Source organism: Pseudophryne corroboree, chromosome 10 (assembly GCF_028390025.1).
Source record: "Pseudophryne corroboree isolate aPseCor3 chromosome 10, aPseCor3.hap2, whole genome shotgun sequence".
Taxonomy (NCBI): domain Eukaryota; kingdom Metazoa; phylum Chordata; class Amphibia; order Anura; family Myobatrachidae; genus Pseudophryne; species Pseudophryne corroboree.
Genome location: NC_086453.1, coordinates 256,894,716 through 256,913,874, shown reverse-complemented (window position 1 = coordinate 256,913,874; position 19,159 = coordinate 256,894,716). Strand labels below are relative to the sequence as shown.

The 19,159-nt window shown below is 45.9% G+C and overlaps 1 protein-coding gene across 1 annotated transcript in view; it reads right to left on the bottom strand.

Moving 5' to 3' along the window:
* LOC134966452 (carotenoid-cleaving dioxygenase, mitochondrial-like) overlaps nucleotides 1-19,159 on the bottom strand; it is a 189,436-nt gene that overhangs the window by 65,689 nt on the left and 104,588 nt on the right. Inside the window, exons 9-10 of the mRNA XM_063943205.1 lie at nucleotides 8,341-8,472; nucleotides 5,997-6,176 (exon numbers count right to left, since the gene is read on the bottom strand). Of these exons, the coding sequence (XP_063799275.1) occupies nucleotides 5,997-6,176; nucleotides 8,341-8,472 (312 nt within the window). The remainder of the gene's footprint in view (nucleotides 1-5,996; nucleotides 6,177-8,340; nucleotides 8,473-19,159) is intronic.

Sequence of the window (19,159 nt, the reverse complement as noted above, 5' to 3'; positions counted from 1 at the left end):
TTGGTGACAGATGAATTCTCTGGTGCATGTGGAGATGAGATCCTGACCACAAGTCCAGGAGATCCAGTTGGAAGGTCCGAGCGTGGAACCTCCCGTACTGGAGAGCCTCGTAAGAGGCCACCATCTTTCCCAATAGGCGAATGCATTGATGAACAGACACGCGGGCTGGCTTCAGGACATCCCAGACCATAGCTTGTATCACCAACGCCTTTTCCTGCGGAAGAAACACCTTTTGCACTTCCATGTCCAGGATCATTCCCAGAAAGGACAACCTCTGGGTTGGCTCTGGGTTGGTTCCAAATGTGACTTTGGAATGTTCAGAATCCAACAGTGACTCTTGAGGAGGCGTGTTGTGAGAACAATGGATTGCAGCAGCTTCTCTTGGACGATGCTTTTATCAGCAGATCGTCCAGATATGGAATGATGTACACACCCTGTTTGCGGAGGAGAACCATAATTTCTGCCATCACCTTGGTAAACACCCTTGGTGCTGTGGAAAGGCCGAATGGCAGGGCCTCGAACTGGAAATGACAGTCCAGCAATGCGAAACGGAGATAAGCCTGATGCGGCAGCCAGATCGGAATGTGGAGATATGCATCCTTGATATCCAGTGATACCAGGAATTCCCCCTCTTCCAGACCTGATATCACCGCCCTGAAAGACTCCATCTTGAACTTGAACTCCTTTAGAAAGGGGTTCAATGACTTTAGGTTCAGAATGGGCCTGACCGAACCATCCGGTTTTGGTACCACAAAAAGGTTTGAATAATAACCTTCGTTCTGCATGTGAGGTGGCACTGGCACTATGACCTGTGCCTCCACCAGTATTTGGACAGCATCCTGTAGTACAGTGCTTTCTGCCAACAGAGTTGGTAAGCCTGATTTGAAAAAAACAATGAGGAGGGAGACTTTGAAATTACAGCCTGTATCCCTGGGATACAATATCTATCACCCAGGGATCCAGGCCGGACGATACCAAGACGTGACTGAAATGTCTGAGTCTGGCTCCCACTGGCCCCATCTCCAGGCCGCGCGGTCCACCGTCATGCGGAGGACTTTGGCGTACCTGAAGCAGGCTTTTGTTCCTGGGAACCTGCAGCTGCAGGTTTCTTGGACTTAACTCGACCTCCCCTATAGAAGGTATTGGACGCTCTGGCCTTTCTAGGCCTGTTAGGCCGAAAGGACTGCGTTGCAGATGAAGAAAAGGATTTCTTAGGAGCAGGTGCAGCTGAGGGAAGAAACAGAGACTTACCCGCTGTAGCCGTGGATATCCATGCATCTAGAGCTTCCCCAAAGAGAGCCTGACCTGTATAGGGTAGGGCCTCCACACTTTTCCTGGATTCCGCGTCGGCCGACCACTGGCGCAGCCACAAACCCCGACGAGCTGAAACAGACATGGAAGATATTCCCGCAGCCATGGAACCCAGGTCTTTCATGGATTCTACCATAAAACCTGCTGAATCATGTATATTGCGTAAATATAATGCAACATCATCCCTATCCATCGTATCCAAATCCTCAAGTAAGGTAGCCGACCACTTTAATATTGCCTTTGCAATCCATGCACTAGCAATAGTGGGACGTAATATGGCCCCTGAAGCAGTGTACATTGATTTAAGCGTGTTATCAATTTTTCTATCAGCCGACTCCTTTAAGGCGGTAGATCCTGGAACAGGCAAAACCACCTTTTTTGAGAGTCTGGACACAGATGCGTCTACAATCGGCGGGTTTTCCCATTTTTTCCTATCCTCCTCAGGGAAAGAAAACGCCACCTGGACCCTTTTGGGGACCTGGAATTTTTTCTCAGGGTTTACCCCTGCTTTCTCAAATATAGCATTTAATTCCTTTGACGCAGGGAAGGTTAGCAAGGCTTTTTTATTTTCAGTGAAAAAAGCCTCCTCAGCCTGCTCAGGTGTGGTATCATTAACATTCAACACATCCCTAATAGCCTCTATCAACAATTGCAGCCCCTTTGCAAGAGATGCGGACCCCCGCAACACATCCCCATCACCATCTGTGGTGTCAGAATCAGTATCTGTGTCGTCTTGTGTGACCTGCACAAGCGCACGTTTGTGGGGGTATACAGGGGGGCGTCCTGAGGTACCAGACACCGGCCATACTGCCATAGAGCTCTGTAATACCTGGGTTGCAGATTCATTACTTGCAACCCTGTAAGAAATCTGAGAAATCCAAGATTTGATAGAGGAAAATCACTCCGGTTCCCTTGCTGGTATTCCCTTGTCAGCGCTGACTGTGCGCCTTAATAGGACACACAGTCTTATTACAGCCTCCGTTCCCTTCTACAACCCCCTGGTACCGTGTACAGATAGCTGGAGTTGCTGTGGAGGGACCTGTTCTTCCTTTCAGCGCTGTGCAGGCAGGGAAATGGCGCTGCTCCGCCCCCTTAATGGCGCTGCCTTCCCGCTCTTCATTATTATTACTAGATTATACTGGCCTGAGTAAAATGTGCTGGCTGAGATCCATGGACCCCGACAGGCTGTGTGACCAGTGTAGGGGGTAAGCGCTGGCCCAGGGCGCCCCTCACAGCTCCGCACCATGTGCCTCTGAGGCTTCACAGGAGCTCAGTTAATACTGCGCTCCCTCTCCGCTACCATCTTCACACTGGCCCCCCGCTTGCTAGGGGGGTCGGTGTCTCACTCACCACATCTTCAGCTCTGTAAGGGGTTGGCGGCATGTTGCTGGGGCGAGCGGTCCCCTGTGGTGGGGAACGAACCAACCCCTCCTGAGCTCAGTGTCCAGTCAGCGGATTCAGTGGCTCAGACCCCGCAGGGCGGACACTGCTCCCCCCCTTAGTCCCTCGCTGCAGGGAGGCTGTTGCCAGCAGCATCCCTGTAAAAATATAAACTCTAAAAATAAACTTTTCCAGGAAAGCTCTTTAGAGCTCCCCTAGCTGTGACCGGCTCCTTCGGGCACATTTTCGAAACGGAGTCTGGTAGGAGGGGCATAGAGGGAGGAGCCAGCCCACACTGTTAAACTCTTAAAGTGCCAATGGCTCCTGGTGGACCCGTCTATACCCCATGGTACTAATGTGGACCCCAGCATCCTCTAGGACGTACGAGAAAAGCCTAAGTATCTCCCTATTATAGGGACATGTGAGTATGCTCAATCACATTAGCTATATATTATCTCCTTGCAATAATACTAGCGTGAGGGTGCGGGAGGTCGAGCATAGCGCAGACAGGAGCGGGTCTGCACCAAAATCTATTAATACCAGCTTCATCTTTAGGATGAGTGAACTCTGTTCAATATCATATATTGCGGATACCAACACCTGTGAGAAATCTGGGCCGTTCTGCCATTTATTTAGCATAAAGTGCTGCAAAACAATATTTAAACGTCTCACTGGAGTGAGATTTATTACTTCTGCTTGCCGGATGCACCTTACAGCTATCTGATATCATGACATGTTGAATGTTAAGGACTGGATGTTTTAATTAACATTGGTAACCACAACAGATTAAGCAATTTGATATATTATGCTGCTATTCTGATGAATATATATATTTTTGATGTAATGTGAAGATTTTTAATTAAATGCTTAAATACAGCGCTCTCTTTGATTACTGCCATTGCGAGGAAGTGGCGATGACAGGATATCCATCAGAGGATGGAAATTTCCTGGCCTCCTGATAGGATCTGTGGCAGCTGGTTTGCACAACCCCCTGGGTCATGCAGCAGGTTGATGGTGTCGCAGGTGATCTGAAGCTGCGTCCTAAGATGCAGCACAGATCAATAATGCATGCAGAAGGCGTGACCCCTCCTGCTGCATTACCGTATTAGAGCTATCACTGCTGCTTCCACGTAAGGAGCAACTATAGCAACTCCATCCACATCTGAAACAGGCCCATTGTGATGGGGCATAATATGAACTGGGGACAATGCATCTCATAATGTGAATTGGGGGCACTGTGTTGCATAATGTGAACTGGCAGCCATACAATGTGACATCATGTGAACTAGGACACTACTATGGTTCAGAAAATAAACGAGGGCACTATTATGGGGCATACTATCAAAACGGCTGTGGAGAGGTGTCTCTCTAGAAGTATTTGGACAAGGGCCCCTTCAACATTTTGCTATGGGGTCCATAAAGTCCTGGCTATGTCCCTGGTCCAGGTTATAACTTCCTGGTCTCACTTATAAAACCTTCACTGGTAGATGGATGACCACACAATATGAAGTCTCTGAGGTGAGACGCTGTAGCGTCCAGTGAGACTGAAGCAGGAGTACCTGACAAAGTGACCCAGGTCGTCCTGCTTACTACTGATAGCCAGGCAATTGCAGTACTTTGCTGATAGTAGCAGGACCGGTAGGTTGCACAGTAATCCTTGATCTTGTGTCTGGTCAGAAGCAGTCATGACAGGCAGAACTGACCGCAGCTACTGTGGAGCAGATACTCATGTTTCTGAATGGAAAGCTCCCCAATCCAGTGTACTGTGTGCCGTTTGATATTGTCAGAATCTGGTGGCGGGTAGAGAGAGAGCCTTTCACTCCAGAATGCCAGGACGTAGCAGCAAGAGTTAGTAGATGGTATCTGCAATGAATGCAGACATTATCAGGAATGATCTGCCTCTCAACTGGGGTGGTATCGGAATACCAGCAGTTGGGATGCCGGCTGTCAAAATACCTACACGGCTTCCCGATGGTTAAAATCCCGACACAGCCTAATTTTGAAAGCGAAGCCTGAATCCCAACTAGTGGCGGCTTCAGAGGTGAGGCTGCAGCACAGTACAAAATTCAAATAAAGGAGCCACACCAACCGCCAGTAAGGGTCTGGCCAATAATATTTGGCAGTGTTAGGGGTGGCAGTTGGAGTGGCTCTCCTATTTAAATTTTGGACTGTGCTGCAGCACCCCTCTGGAGTCACCACTGTAACCCCAAACCACCTTTCCTTACCCCCCCCCCCCCTCCAGCTTACACTCCTAGGTGGTGCCTAACCCCTAAACTTTCCTCCCCACAGCCTAAGCCTAACCCTCCCTCCCCCACAGCCTAACCCTAACCCAACCCGGGGTGCCTCACCCTAACCCTCCCTCCCCACAGCGTAATCCCCTCTCCCCATGTCTAGCCCTCACTCGCAGCTGAAACTTAACCCCACCCATCACAGTTTACCTCCCTGGCAGCCTGTGTAATCATTGTTTGGGCTGGGCGCTGTGATAGGTATAAATGTCAGGATGCTGGCACCGGCATTCTGAGTAGTGTCAGGATTCCACTGTTGGTATTTCAAACAGGATCCCCTCTCAACTCTGCACCAGGTCTCCATGGATCCAAGCTGCCAGCTCTTTCTGCCACGACCCAGCACTCTGGAGTGAAGGGCTCTCTTTACTGGCCGCCGACTTCTGCCAAAATCATAAGGCACACAGCAGGCCAGATTGGGGAGATTTCCATTCAGAAACACAGGCAATTACTCCACAGCTAGATTGAAAAAAGAACTCAGCTGAGCAATGAAATTGGAAACATGAGCAAAAAGAATTAGTCCACAGCAGCTGCGGTCGGTTCCGATCATCAAGGTGTCTAATCAGCTCCAAACAAGTATGCAAGTCTGCCTAAATGCATATGACACTCCCATGAGATAGATCTGTTCCCTAAGATCACATGATCACCAGCCAAAAACATCCAGTTCCTGAACAGATCAATCCATCCGCAAGTTCCGGCCCCCACTCATGTGCATATGTGTGGTACGGCAGATGCGCAGCCTGTCATGGTTTTTTTCAGCACATGAGCAGTTTGCAGATGTAATGTATACGAGACCTGTTTGCATTTCCACTTGGCACCGACTCAGAACCAGCCGCAGAGTCTGCATTTCCATCTAACTGGGCAATAACATAAAAATAAGAACTTTCCAAAAGACACAAATTAATTGTAACCATTGGTGTGCCAAATGATCCGGTTAAAAGAGAAACATCTGCATATGTATTAAAAATAGATTTCAAACTTAAATGAGATGTACAGAAGACGCTGTGCCAGGGACACTTTTACCTTTGCTTTCTTTGTTTCCACATCCAGTTTAATCAGAGAATCACCAACCAGGTGCTGGAAGCCACAACCATACAAGAAACGGTATTTCTTTGTGTTGTATTTTGCATAATTTATTTGTGGAAACTCTAAGCCCAACAAGTCCAATGTGTGGTCATGGAGGTTTTCATGTGAGCACCACACCTGGATAAAGGACACATCGTTTTATTATAATGCATATAGAGGCTACATTTATTAATGTGCTACAACTGACAGAGGCAGTGTAATCTTGTGGAATAGTCTAGCTCAGGGCTGAGTAATAAGTCACCCTGAGGCAGGGAATGCTGGGATGTATAGTCCCACAGCAGCTGGAGGGCTAATTATTGCCCACCCTAGGTCTAACTCAATCATAACATACTGTATTTATATGTAATAATACTGATAGGCTGCAGCCACAAGGAAACATTGTTCCTTATCACAGTTTGTAATTTGCATGAGATTCTTATCTGTGAATGGTCCACACATGACTCAGAATGTGTTTGTGTGCCGCCATTAATACATATTGGGGGTCATTCCGAGTTGATCGCTCGCTAGCAGTTTTTAGCAGCCGTGCAAACGCATAGTCGCCGCCCACAGGGGAGTGTATTTTCACTTTGCAGAAGTGCGAACGCTTGTGCAGCAGAGCGCCTGCAAAATCATTTTGTGCAAAACAAGACCAGCCCTGTAGTTACTCTTCATGTGCGTTGATTCTAATGACGGAGGGACGGCTTTTGACGTCACACACCCGCCCAGCGAACGCCCAGCCACGCCTGCGTTTTTCCAGCCACGCCTGCGTTGCTCCAAAAACTCCCTGAAAATGGTCAGTTGCCACCCAGAAACGCCCACTTCATGTCAATCTTCCTGCGTTTGGCAGTGCAACAGGAATGTTCGTTAGGCTCTGTGCAAACCCATGATGCTCATTGTACCCGTACAACGCGCCTGTACATTGCGGTGCATACGAGTGCGCAGAAATGCTAATTTTTAGCCTGATTGCTGCGCTGCGAACAACGGCAGCTAGCGATCAACTCAGAATGACCCCCATAGAGTAGCCAGAAATCAATGGCTTCAGTACCTGGAACACCATCCACTGGACCACAGGGGCAGATGCAGGGATGGACGCAGTAGCACAGCTGTACTAAAATATGTAAAAAGGTGCAGAAGGCGTATTGTGTAAATAAACACCTTCAGCTGGCTTTTGTCCGAAGAAGCAGCATTGGATCGTCCATGTGAACATCGGTCATCTGAGTAACCCTCAAGTTACTCAGGATGCATCGGAAGACGAAGACACTGGTAGATACTGGTAGATACTACTCGAAGAATGTGGCTGACAGGTCCTCATTTTCAATAACACTGCCCACCCCTGCCCCATCCATGCCTCCAAATGGCCGCAGCCTATCAACCATGCTGTGGTTTAGAGGGCACTGCGTCCGATCTTGCAGAACGAGATCTGCACATGTGCAGTGCGGCATCTACACATGATCTCACACCATCGAAGATGTACATAAACCATCGGGATTTCGTACATCTCTGAATTAGGGCTACAGTACAGTACTTCAATAAAGTACGAATGTTGGTATGCCATCAAAAGGCATAACATTATAACTATTTAATGATCCATAATTGCAGGACATATCTTATAACATTCACTAATATTCATGCGAAACATAGAATAGAATGACAAATTATAACCTATCTAAAAATGGCATGTAAAGGAACTTACTTATGAATCACAATGGCTGAGTACCACAAACAGATGGCTCATCAGAACAGTCTGCACTGGAGAGAGGCATGAAATATACCAAAGAATGTGGGATACAGGAAAACCATTTAATTTTCAATTTTCTTCAAAAATACCTCTTTTAGGAGGTAAAAAATCCATATGAGTGATGAGATACTGTATCTTGCTGACATTATTGCATTTGATAAAGAATGTAACTACAACTGCATCCTCTCCACCTCTCTCTCTTATGTTGTTCATCTTGCCCACCAAAAGAATATTATTTTTGCACTGTTTCTCTGAAGTAAATTTAGCAAGTAATGCCCACACTCCCCAAGTCTTCACAACAACCATACAAGGCTTTTTACCCCTCTACAAATGCCATCATGTTCAACTTTGGTGGAAAACCAGGCACATCTGTATAAACGGAGGTGCATCACACCACCAAAATGGATTTTACAAATCTCATTAGCGATTTTGTGATGACCTTCACCGTGTTAAACACAAATAAATCTGTGCCTAAGTTCTGTTATAGTATTCCTTTCAACGTTGATGTGTGGTTTAGTCTAATCTGTAATTTAATGCACAAGATCTATAAAAGGAGTTACCTACCTTTCCATCAGCTTTCTTAGCAGCAGTAGCAGTTGTGTAGTTTAGAGGCTGGGTGACCACATCTTCTTTAGCCTTAATGTCTAGGGGCAGAACAAACCTCCGTGGATAAGCTTTTGCCACTTGTTTGTAGATCTGCAGAGTAGAAACGTTTTGTCACAACATATTCTTAAACAACTACATACAGTTCCAGCAAATACAGTATTATTAAAAAAAGGAGATTTATGGTAAGACTTATCATTGTTAAATCTCTTTCTGCGAGGTACACTGGATTCCACAGCGAATAACATCGGGGTGTAGAGTTGGATCTTGTTCTGAGGCACCAACAGGCTAAAGCTTTGACTGTTCCCAGGATGCACTGCACCGCCTCCTCTATATTCCCGCCTCCAGGCACTGGAGCTCAGTTTTGTTAATCAGTCCAATGCAGTAGCAGGTAAAAGAGACGATAGTAGTTAGCCACAGAGAACCACATTCTCAAGACAGGAGAAGGTACCAGCGGCTAATGCCATACAAACCGAAAGAAGCTAAGTGCGTCAGTGTGGGCACCCTGTGGAATCCAGTGTACCTCGCAGAAAGAGATTTAACAATGGTAAGTCTTACCATAAATCTCCTTTTCTGCAGCACGGTACACTGGGGTTCCACAGGGAATAACATCTGGGATGCCCTAAAGCAGTTAATCAAGGGAGGGGACGCACTGTAGCGGGCACAAGATCCAGGCGTCCAAAGGAAGCATCCTGGGAGGTGGAAGTATCAAAGACATAGAACCTAATGTGTTCACAATAGGTAAGTATGTCAGTGTGTAAGTGTGCATGTATGTAAAATAAAGCTTTACTGTCACTGTGTTTGTGTTGTGTTTTTTGGGGGGTATTTTTTTTTTAAACATAACATAGAAACATAGAATTTGATGGCAGATAAGAACCACTTGGCCCATCTAGTCTGCCCCTTTTTTTATCCTTTAGGCAATCTCAACCATTTTTGAACCTTAATTCTTTGTAAGGATATTCATATGCCTATCCCGAGCATGTTTAAATTGCTCTACAGTCTTAGCCTCTACCACCTCTGATGGGAGGCTATTCCACTTGAACACTACCCTTTCTGAGAAGTAATTTTTCCTTAAATTTCCCCTGAACCCCCCCCCCAGTCTCAGTGTATGTCCTTGAGTTCTAATACTTCTCTTCCTTTGAAGAATGTTTCCCTCCTGAACTTTGTTAAGACCCTTGATATATTTGAAAGTTTTAATCATGTCCCCCCCTTTCCCTTCTCTCCTCCAAACTATACATGTTAAGATCTTTTAGCCTTTCCGGGTAAGTTTTGTGATGTAGGCCATGCACCATTTTAGTTGCCCTTCTTTGTATACTCTCTAATGTATTTATATCCTTCTGGAGATATGGTCTCCAGAACTGGACACAGTATTACAGATGAGGCCGCACCAATGACCTATACAGTGGCATTATCACTTCTTTTTTCCTGCTACTGATTCCTCTCCCTATGCAACCAAGCATCTGACTTGCCTTTCTCATTGCTTTGTTGCATTGCTTTCCTGCCTTCAAGTCACTTGAAATAGTGACTCCTAAATCCCTTTCCTCCTCAGTAGTTTCCATTATAGTACCCTTGATACTATATTTAGCCTTTGGGTTTTTGAGATCCAAGTGCATGATTTTGCATTTTTTAGCATTAAACTGTAGTTGCCACGTTCTTGACCATTTCTCAAGCCTACCTAGGTCATCAATCATTTGTTTTACCCCTCCCGGTGTGTCTACCCTATTGCATATCTTTGTATCATCTGCAAAAAGGCATACCTTCCCTTCAATACCATCTGCAATGCCACCAACAAAGATATTAAAGAGAACTGGACCAAGTACCCTGGGGTAATCCACTGGTAACATTTGCCTCCATAGACTGCACTCCATTAACTACAACTGTTTGTTTCCTATCCTGCAACCAGGTTCTTATCCATTTAACTGTTTTATAATCCACCCCCACGCTTTCAAGTTTATTTAGCAGTCTGCGTTGTGGGACAGTGTCAAATGCCTTACTAAAGTCTAGACATGCTATATCTACAGCTCCCCCTTGATCTATTATTTTCGTCACAGAGTCAAAAAAGTCAATAAGATTTGTTTGGCATGATCTCCCACCAGTAAATCCATGCTGTTTTGGATCCTGTAAGTTTTTTTTAATTTAATTCCACAACTCTTTCTTTGATTAGTTTTTCCATTACTTTCCCAACTGTGTAAGGCTTACTGGTCTGTAGTTACTTGCTTCTTCCTTGCTTCCACTTTTGTGCAGTGGAACTACATTTGCTCTTTTCCAGTCCTCTGGAATAGCACCTGTATTTAGTGACTGATTATTTTTGTAGTAGAACTACAGGTACCAGTGGGCCCTTTCTTTCCCTGCATGCTGGTACTTGTGGTTCTCCAAGTACCAGCTTGCGGAGAGGCTTGCTGGGACGTATAGTTCTCCTACAAAAAATAATATTCATTATTTTTACACAAAGGCTATCAGCCTCCCATCCACCGCCCACGGATGGGAGGGGGGGGGGTGACAGCCTCGGGCTTCACCCCTGGCCCTTGGGTGGCTGGAGGGGGGGTTGATTTAAGGGGTCCCCACTCCTCCAGGGTACCCCGGACAGGGATGACTAGTTGGGGGGGGGGTAATGCCACGGAATATTCATAGAGCAAAACTGGCGAAAGGGACGTGTCTTGAAAGAGGTGGCGTATCCGTGAGTGACAACATCTTCACTCAGGCATCTGAAGTGGTCTGTAACCATACCTGAGCGAACCGCAGAAGTCGGCCTCCCACCCTGGGGAGGAAGCAGGCTGACGGGCAGCCCAGGAACGCTTAGGTTTGGGCTTAAGAGTTTTTTGAAGTGCGAGCCTGTTTCGGGTACGCCTGACCCTTTGCTTTACTTGGAGGTCAAAAGGAACAAAAGGTGGTATTCTTAGCGTTCGGAGCCGAAGGAATAGTACTTGGCAGACATGCAGTCTTAGCAGATGCTAAGTCAGCAACAATCTTGTTCAGATCTTCCCCAAAAAGAATGTTTCCCTTAAAAGGGATCACCTCCAAGGTCTTTTTAGAGTCCAGGTCCACAGACCAGGACCGCAACCACAGAATCCGGCGAGCCAAGATGGAAGTAGTAGACGCTTTGGCCGCCAGAAAACCGGCATCAGAGGCCGCCTCCTGAATGTAATGAGAGGCTGTGGTAATATATGAGAGACACTGTCTGTCATTATCAGAAAAATTCAGAGGCAGCTCTGCCTCAACTGCTTGAACCCAGGCTTCAATACCTTTTGCAGCCCAAGAAACTGCTATAGTGGGTCTATGTACAGCACCTGCAAGAGTGTAAATAGACTTCAAGCAACCCTCCACACGTTCTTTCAGAGAGGTGACGGTAGTGACAGGCAGAGTAGAAGACACCACAAGACGTGCAACATGTGAGTTCACCGGAGGTGGTGTTTCCCAATTTTTACTTAACTCTGCAACGTGGGGAAAACGAGCTAGCATCTTTTTAGACATGGAAAATTTATTTCCTTCTTTCCTGGAGACTCCCAGGATTCCTGACGTATGTCAACTAAATGTAACCTTCTGACATTTGAACTTATCAGGTTTCTTAGACATATAGTATCTGGAGAGTCAGTATCATCATCAATCTGGAGAATCAGTTTGATAGCCTCCAACAGGTCAGGAACATCAACCTGTTCCAAATAAAAAAAAATATCGTCTATGAAACGAAGCCAGCACTCCAGGTTTGCCCCCCTTGTTCTTGCTGAATCTATCGTTAGATGTTCCCAGTATGCCATAAATTAATTGGCATAACTGGGGGCAAACCAATGGTTGATTATTATTTACAGCCACTAGTTAATAAAACCCCAACTTACATTAGAGATACTTTTGATATTTTAAGAAAATTAACTCAAGTTACTTGGGATAATGAATGTTGTTTAGCAACTGCAGATGTAACTAGTTTATATACCATAATTGTCTGGAATAAAGGAAAAGAAGCTATATATTTCTTTCTAGATAGGAGTGATCATTCACAAGATATAAAGGACTTTATCATTGAATCAATAATGTTCATTTTGGAAAATAATTATTTCTTTTTTAATGGTAATTATTATTTACAAACCCTCGGAACCGCAATGGGAACCAGGTTTGCCCCAAGTTATGCTAATTTATTTTTTTTATTTGGTGAGGGAATCAAGAATCTTTGGATTGTTTTTGTGAATCTTTGAACCTTAATGGTTTTAATATAAAATTTACTTTTACGACCAGTTGTACACAACTCAGTTTTCTGGATTTAAATATCTATGTTAAGGATAACAGTTTGTATACTAAAATATACAAAAAAGAAACTGATTCTAACTCATATATAGATATCTCTAGTGAACATCATCAAAACTGGCTGGAAGGTATCCCGCTAGGTCAGTTTAAATGAATTAAAAGAAACTGTACAGAAAATGAGGTTTGTAGATGAGATGGAGAAGGTTAGTAAGAGATTCGAAGAAAAATGATACCCTAAGAATAAATTAATTGAAGCAAAAAGGAAAGCTATTGAGACAGTTAGACAGGAGCTTTTAAAGTATAAGGAAAAGGACACTAGTAGTCAAAGAAATTCAAAGAATGAATGGTCCTATATAAGCCAGTATGGCTCACATTATAGAGGGTTGGAACGAAGTATATCGAGAAACTGGAGAATCCTGAAGGAAGATCCAGTTTTAAAAGAACACCTTCCAACTAAACCATCATTTATATACAGAAGAGCAAAATCCTTAAAGGATAATCTAGTTAAAAGTACACTACAATAATTAAAACCTAAGAGCGAAAGAACAAAAGGTTTTCATAGATGCGGCTCCTGTCTGATGTGCCGCTTAACATATAAACATAAAAATCAAAGAAAAACTACCTCTTTCCACATTAAGGGGAAGGACTACACTATAAATAATTTTATAACTTGCCACTCAAGAAATATTATCTATTTAGTAGAATGTACCTGCGGGCTAATTTATATAGGAAAACCGACAAGGAATCTTAAAACAAGAATGGTGGAACATGTATACAATGTTAAAAAAGGAAAATCTTAGCCACCCGCTTTCTGAACATTTAAAAAAAGTTCATAACAGCTCAGAAATGTGTTTTAAAAGATTTTTAGGTATAGAACAAGTTAATGAATCATGGAAGTCTATGGGCTGTAACACACATTCCGGTTTTTCCCGGATGGCAAAAAGCCGGACAAACTTTGTCCGGCTTTTTGCCATCCGGGAGAAACCGGCAGTGTCTGTCACACAGGACGGCTTTGAGCCTTGTGTGATGCTGTGCGCATGTGCAGCATCAGACACGGCTTCAGAAAAAGCCGTTGTGTGTGAAAGCTCCCCTTCACACACCTGGTTTACTGGCTGCAAAGACGGCCCGGCGGCCGCCCGGCCGCCGGACCTTCCAGTGGTGAGACCCGGCTGCAACCCGGCAGCTGGGCCGGGGCCGTGCAGTGTGAAGGGACCCTAGCCCTCACACTGTTAACTACAATGCCGGCACGGGAAAAAGCCGTCCGGCTTTTTCCCGGCCGGTAAAAGCCGGGTAGTGTGTTTTAGCCCTAAAGATGTAGAGATCCAATTAGCTAAAAAAGAAATTAAATGGATTTATCTACTAAATAGTTTGACTCCAGGTCTTAATGCTGAATTTGAACTGAAATGGTTTTTAACATAGAATATGTCTAATTATATGTTTTTTTATTTTTATCTTTTTATATGTCAACCTACTGGAATCAAATACAAGAAAATTTAAGGATACAACAAACACTCCAATTCTCATTGTAGGGATGGAAAACGCGGGAATACAAAGTACCATGGTAGTTTTTTTTAATGGAGAATTTGGAGTGTTTGCTAAATCAGATTTTATCAGAGATCCACTTTCGGTTGATATGGAACGCTAAAAGAGCAGTGGAATGAGAAATATATGTCCTCTGACGATATCGGAATACAAATGGTACGGATCTCCGCCTATAACAACTATGTGGAACGCACAATATGCCTTTCCGGGTGATGCTGGAACGCAAAATCTACGGTGGACCAATAAACATGTGCCTCCTGATAACGTCGGAATACAAATGATATGAACTTCCACCTATGTGGAACGCATAACACGTACTTCCGGGTGGCACTGGAATGCAAACCGCGCACTTCCGCCACGCTGATCGGAGAGGAAAGGCGGGAATCACAAACGGAACTAGCACACCAACAATATCCGGAATTAGAGTATAAATACTTCAAAATAGTTTAGCTATTCCTGCACTTGAAAAAGAATATGACGATTCGAAACGCGTCGTGCTGGGATGCTGAACACCCTGACTGACTCCTAAAAAGACTCTCCAACATCTTGGGCAGAGCTAAGTGGTGTGTTGCTGAATGGCCTAACATGGATCCTATTTCACCACGACTAGGCACACACCACTAGAGGGTATGAGAAAAGGAGTTTTTATGCATTTGCACTGCACTTCATTACTTATCATTTTTTATTCACTTTGTGTCTTTTATTCTAAGTGTGATGTTTACTAGCAGTTAGTGCACTGTGACACCTGCCTTTGTAACAACGCACTTTATACACTTTATCCCAATAAATGTTAATATCCCACTTGTACCCAAAGTGTTTTGAGAGTGTGAGTAATTATTTTGGAATGAAACACGTTCTTCTGGAATAGAGCAAAGACCTATCATCACCTCTTTCTTAAAGTTCAACAGTCACAAGTTGAAGTGTTTACTTGTTTAAATGAAAAGGACCTGCTGCATAATTCCAGTTAATTGCGCAAATTAACATATCCGATTTCTCGCCTATAAACTGAGCTCCAGTGCCTGGAGGCGGGGATATAGAGGAGGCGGTGCAGTGCATCCTGGGAACAGTCAAAGCTTTAGCATGTTGATGCCTCGGATCAAGATCCAACTCTACACCCCGATGTTATTCCCTGTGGAATAACAGTGTACCCCGCTGCAGAAATAGAATTTTAATTACCTACCGGTAAATCCTTTTTTCGTAGTCCCTAGAGGATATTGGGAATCCTTTTAGTACCATGGGGTATAGACGGGTCCACTAGGAGCCATGGGTACTTTAAGAATTTGATAGTGTGCGCTGGCTCCTCCCTCTATGACCCTCCTACCAGACTCAGTCTAGGAAACTGTGCCCGAGGAGATGGACATACTTTGAGATAAGGATACAAAAGGATAGTGGTGAGATTCTGAACCAGCACACATACACAAAAACACACAAAACAAGAGGAAAGCCATGCTAACCAAACTTGAAACAGGAACAGCAACAACTGAACCAAGCAACAATACTTAACCAAGTAACAGTGCAGGAAGAATGAAGCATCGGGTGGGCGCCCAGTATTCTCTATGGACTATGAGAAAAGGATTTATCGGTAGGTAATTAAAATCCTATTTTCTCTTACGTCCTAGAGGATACTGGGAATCCATTTAGTACCATGAGGAAGTACCAAATCTCCCAAACCGGGTGGGAGAGCGCTGAGGTTCCTGCAGAACTGATTGACCACGCTGAAGGTCTTCAGAGGCCAAAGTATCGAACTTGTAAAACTTAGAAGAAGAAGAGCCCACCAACCTAGTAGAATGTGCCTGTACAAATTTTGGAACCGGCAATCATGCCGTTAAATAAACATGCTGGATAGTGAGACTGAACCAGCGCGCAATTGACTGCTTTGAAGCAGGACACCCAATCTTATTGGGATCATAAAGCACAAACAGCGAGTCCGATTTTCTGTAACAAGCTGTTTGTTTTACATACACCTTCAAAGCCCTCACAACATCCAAAGACTTTGAAGTAGCAGAGGTGTCGGTAATCACCGGAACCACAATAGGTTGGTTGATGTGAAACGCAGACAACTTTAGGAAGAAATTGCTGACAAGTTCTGTGTTCAGCTCTGTCCTCATGGAAAATCAAGTAGGGGCATTTGTGAGACAACGCTCCCAGTTCCGACACACGTCTTGCTGAAGCCAAGGCCAACAGTGTGACGGTCTTCCACGTAAGATTTTATGTCTACCTCCTGTAACAGTTCAAACCAATCTGATTGGAAGAACTGCAAAACCAAATTGAGATCCCAAGGTGCCATGGGAGGCACAAAGGGAGATTGGATGTGCAAAACACCTTTCAAGAAAATCTGAACCTCAGGGAGAGATGCCAATTGTTTCTGAAAGAAAATGGACAAGGCCGAAATCTGAACTTTTATGGAGCCCAAACGTAGGCCCACATCCGACTGCAGAAAAAGCAGGAAACATCCCAGATGAAATTCCACTGCAGAATATTGTCTGCTCTCACACCAAGAGACGTACTTCTTCCAAATACGGTGGTAATGTTTAGACGTTACCTCTTTCCTGGCTTGAATCATAGTGGGGTAACCTTGTCAGGGATCTTTCTCCTGGCTAGAATCAGCCGTTCAACTTCCATGCCGTCAAACGTAGCAGTGGCAAGTCCTGGTAGACGAACAGGCCCTGTTGCAGAAAATCCTCGTGAAGAGGTATAGGCCACGGGTCCTCTAGGAGCATCTCCAGTAGATCCACGTACCAGGCCCTTCTTGGTCAGTACGGAGCAATGAGTATTACTTGAACCTTTTCCCTTTTTATTCTTTTTAGAATTCTTGGGATCAGAGGAAGTGGAGAAAACACGTGCACCATCTTGTAGACCCATGGAGATGTCACAGCGTCTACCGCCACAGCCTGTGGGTCTCTCGACCTTGAACAATACCGCTTGAGCTTCTTCTTGAGATGAGAGGCCATCATGTCTATTTGTGGATACCCCCACCGACGTGTCAAGCACCTGAACGCCTCTGGGTGAAGGCTCCACTCCTCCAGGTGCAGGTCGTGTCTGTTGAGGAAGTCTGTTTCCCAGTTGTCTACTCCCGGAATGACGACCACCGGCAACGCCACGGCGTACTTTTCCGCCCAGAGGAGAATTCTTGACACCTATGACATTGTGGCTCTGCTTTTCGTTCCGCCCTGTCGGTTTATGTACGTCACTGCCGTTACATTGTCCGACTGGACCTGAATGGACTGAAGAAGATATGAGGCTTGCAGAAGGGCATTGTATATAGCCCTGAGTTCCAGGATGTTGATTGGAAGGATGACCTCCTGACTTGACCATCTTCCTTAAAGCTGCACCCCCTGGATGACTGCTCCCCAAACTCTGAGGCTTGCGTCTGTGGTTAGCAGAATCCAATTCTGAATCCCGAACCGTCGACCCTCGACTAGGTGACAAATCTGTAGCCACCACAGAAGGGAGATCCTGGTTTTTGGCGACAGACGGATCCTCAGGTGCATGTGAAGATGCGATCCGGACCACTTGTCCAACAGATCAAGCTGGAAGGGCCTTGCAGGAATCCTTCCGTACTGAATTGCCTCGTAAGAGGCCACCATTTTTCCCAGAAGGCGAATGCACAGATGCACCGATATCCGGGTTGGCTTCAGGACAGCCCGAACCATTGACTGGATTACCATTGCATTTTCCAAGGGAAGGAACACTCTCTGAGACTCCATGTCGAGTATCATTCCCAGGAAAGGAAGCCTCTGCATCGGTTCCAGGTGAGATTTTGGTAAGTTCAGAATCCAGCTGTGATCCAGAAGTAAACCGGTTGAGAGGCGAATGCTGCCCAACAACCGCTCCTTGGACGGTGCCTTTATCAGAAGATCGTCCAGGTATGGAGTTATTTTCACTCCCTGTTTGCAGAGTAGAAACATCATCTCTGCCATCACTTTGGTGAACACTCTCAGTGCCGTGGAAAGACAAAATGGCAGGGCCTGGAACTGGTAGTGACAGTCCTGCAGTGAAAACCGTAGATAAGCCTGATGAGGCGGCCAGATCGGAATGTGACGGTACGCATACTTAATATCCAGAGACACTAGGAATTCCCCCTCCTCCAGGCCTGAGATCACCGCTCTCATAGACTCCATCTTGAATTTGAACACTCGTAAGTATGGGTTTAATGACTTGAGGTTCAAAATCGGTCTTACCTGTCATATCACCGCCGCGGCTGCCGGGCCTGTCCCTCCGAGGCTGCTGGCTGCCCGGGCGGCCGTCCCCGCTAGCGGCCTCTGCCTTCCGGCGCTCCGTCCGGCGCCCGTAGTGAGTACGTCGCGGGTGCGCCCGACGCTCACTGTGGACGGGTGACGTCATCAGCGCCTCTCCAATCGGGTGCTGGCGGGAAGTACAAATTCAGACGCCGGGCAGAGCTCCGGCGCCTGAGTATCATCGCTACTACTGCTGTACCTGTGATCTCCAGACCTCCGTGCCTCAGCATTTCCGTGCCTCAGCATTTCCGTGCCTCCAGCACCTCCGTGCCTCAGCATCTCCGTGCTCCAGCACCTCCGTGCCTCAGCACCTCCGTGCTTCAGCATCTCCGTACCTCAGCACCTCCGTGCCTCAGCATCTCCGTGCTCCAGCACCTCCGTGCCTCAGCACCTCCATGCCTCAGCACCTCCGTGCCTCAGCATCTCCGTGCCTCAGCATCTCTGAGCCTTCAGCACCTCCGTGCCTCCAGCATCTCCGTGCCTCAGCACCACTGTGCCTCCGAGCACCTCAGCGTCTCTAAGCGCCTCAGCGCCTTCAAACACCTCAGTACCTCTTGCATTTCAGTGCCTCTAGCACCTCAGTGCCTCTAGCACCACAACACCGCTCACAGCGAGCTTTTGGTACTCTCCACCAATTCATCAGCACCTTTACAAGTCTCGTCTTTCAGGAGACCTTCAAGCGCCCACCCGTACCCTCTGCCTACCGTCCGAATCCTGCATGAGGAAGACCTACATCCGGCCTTCTCTTCTGCGACCCAGTAGCG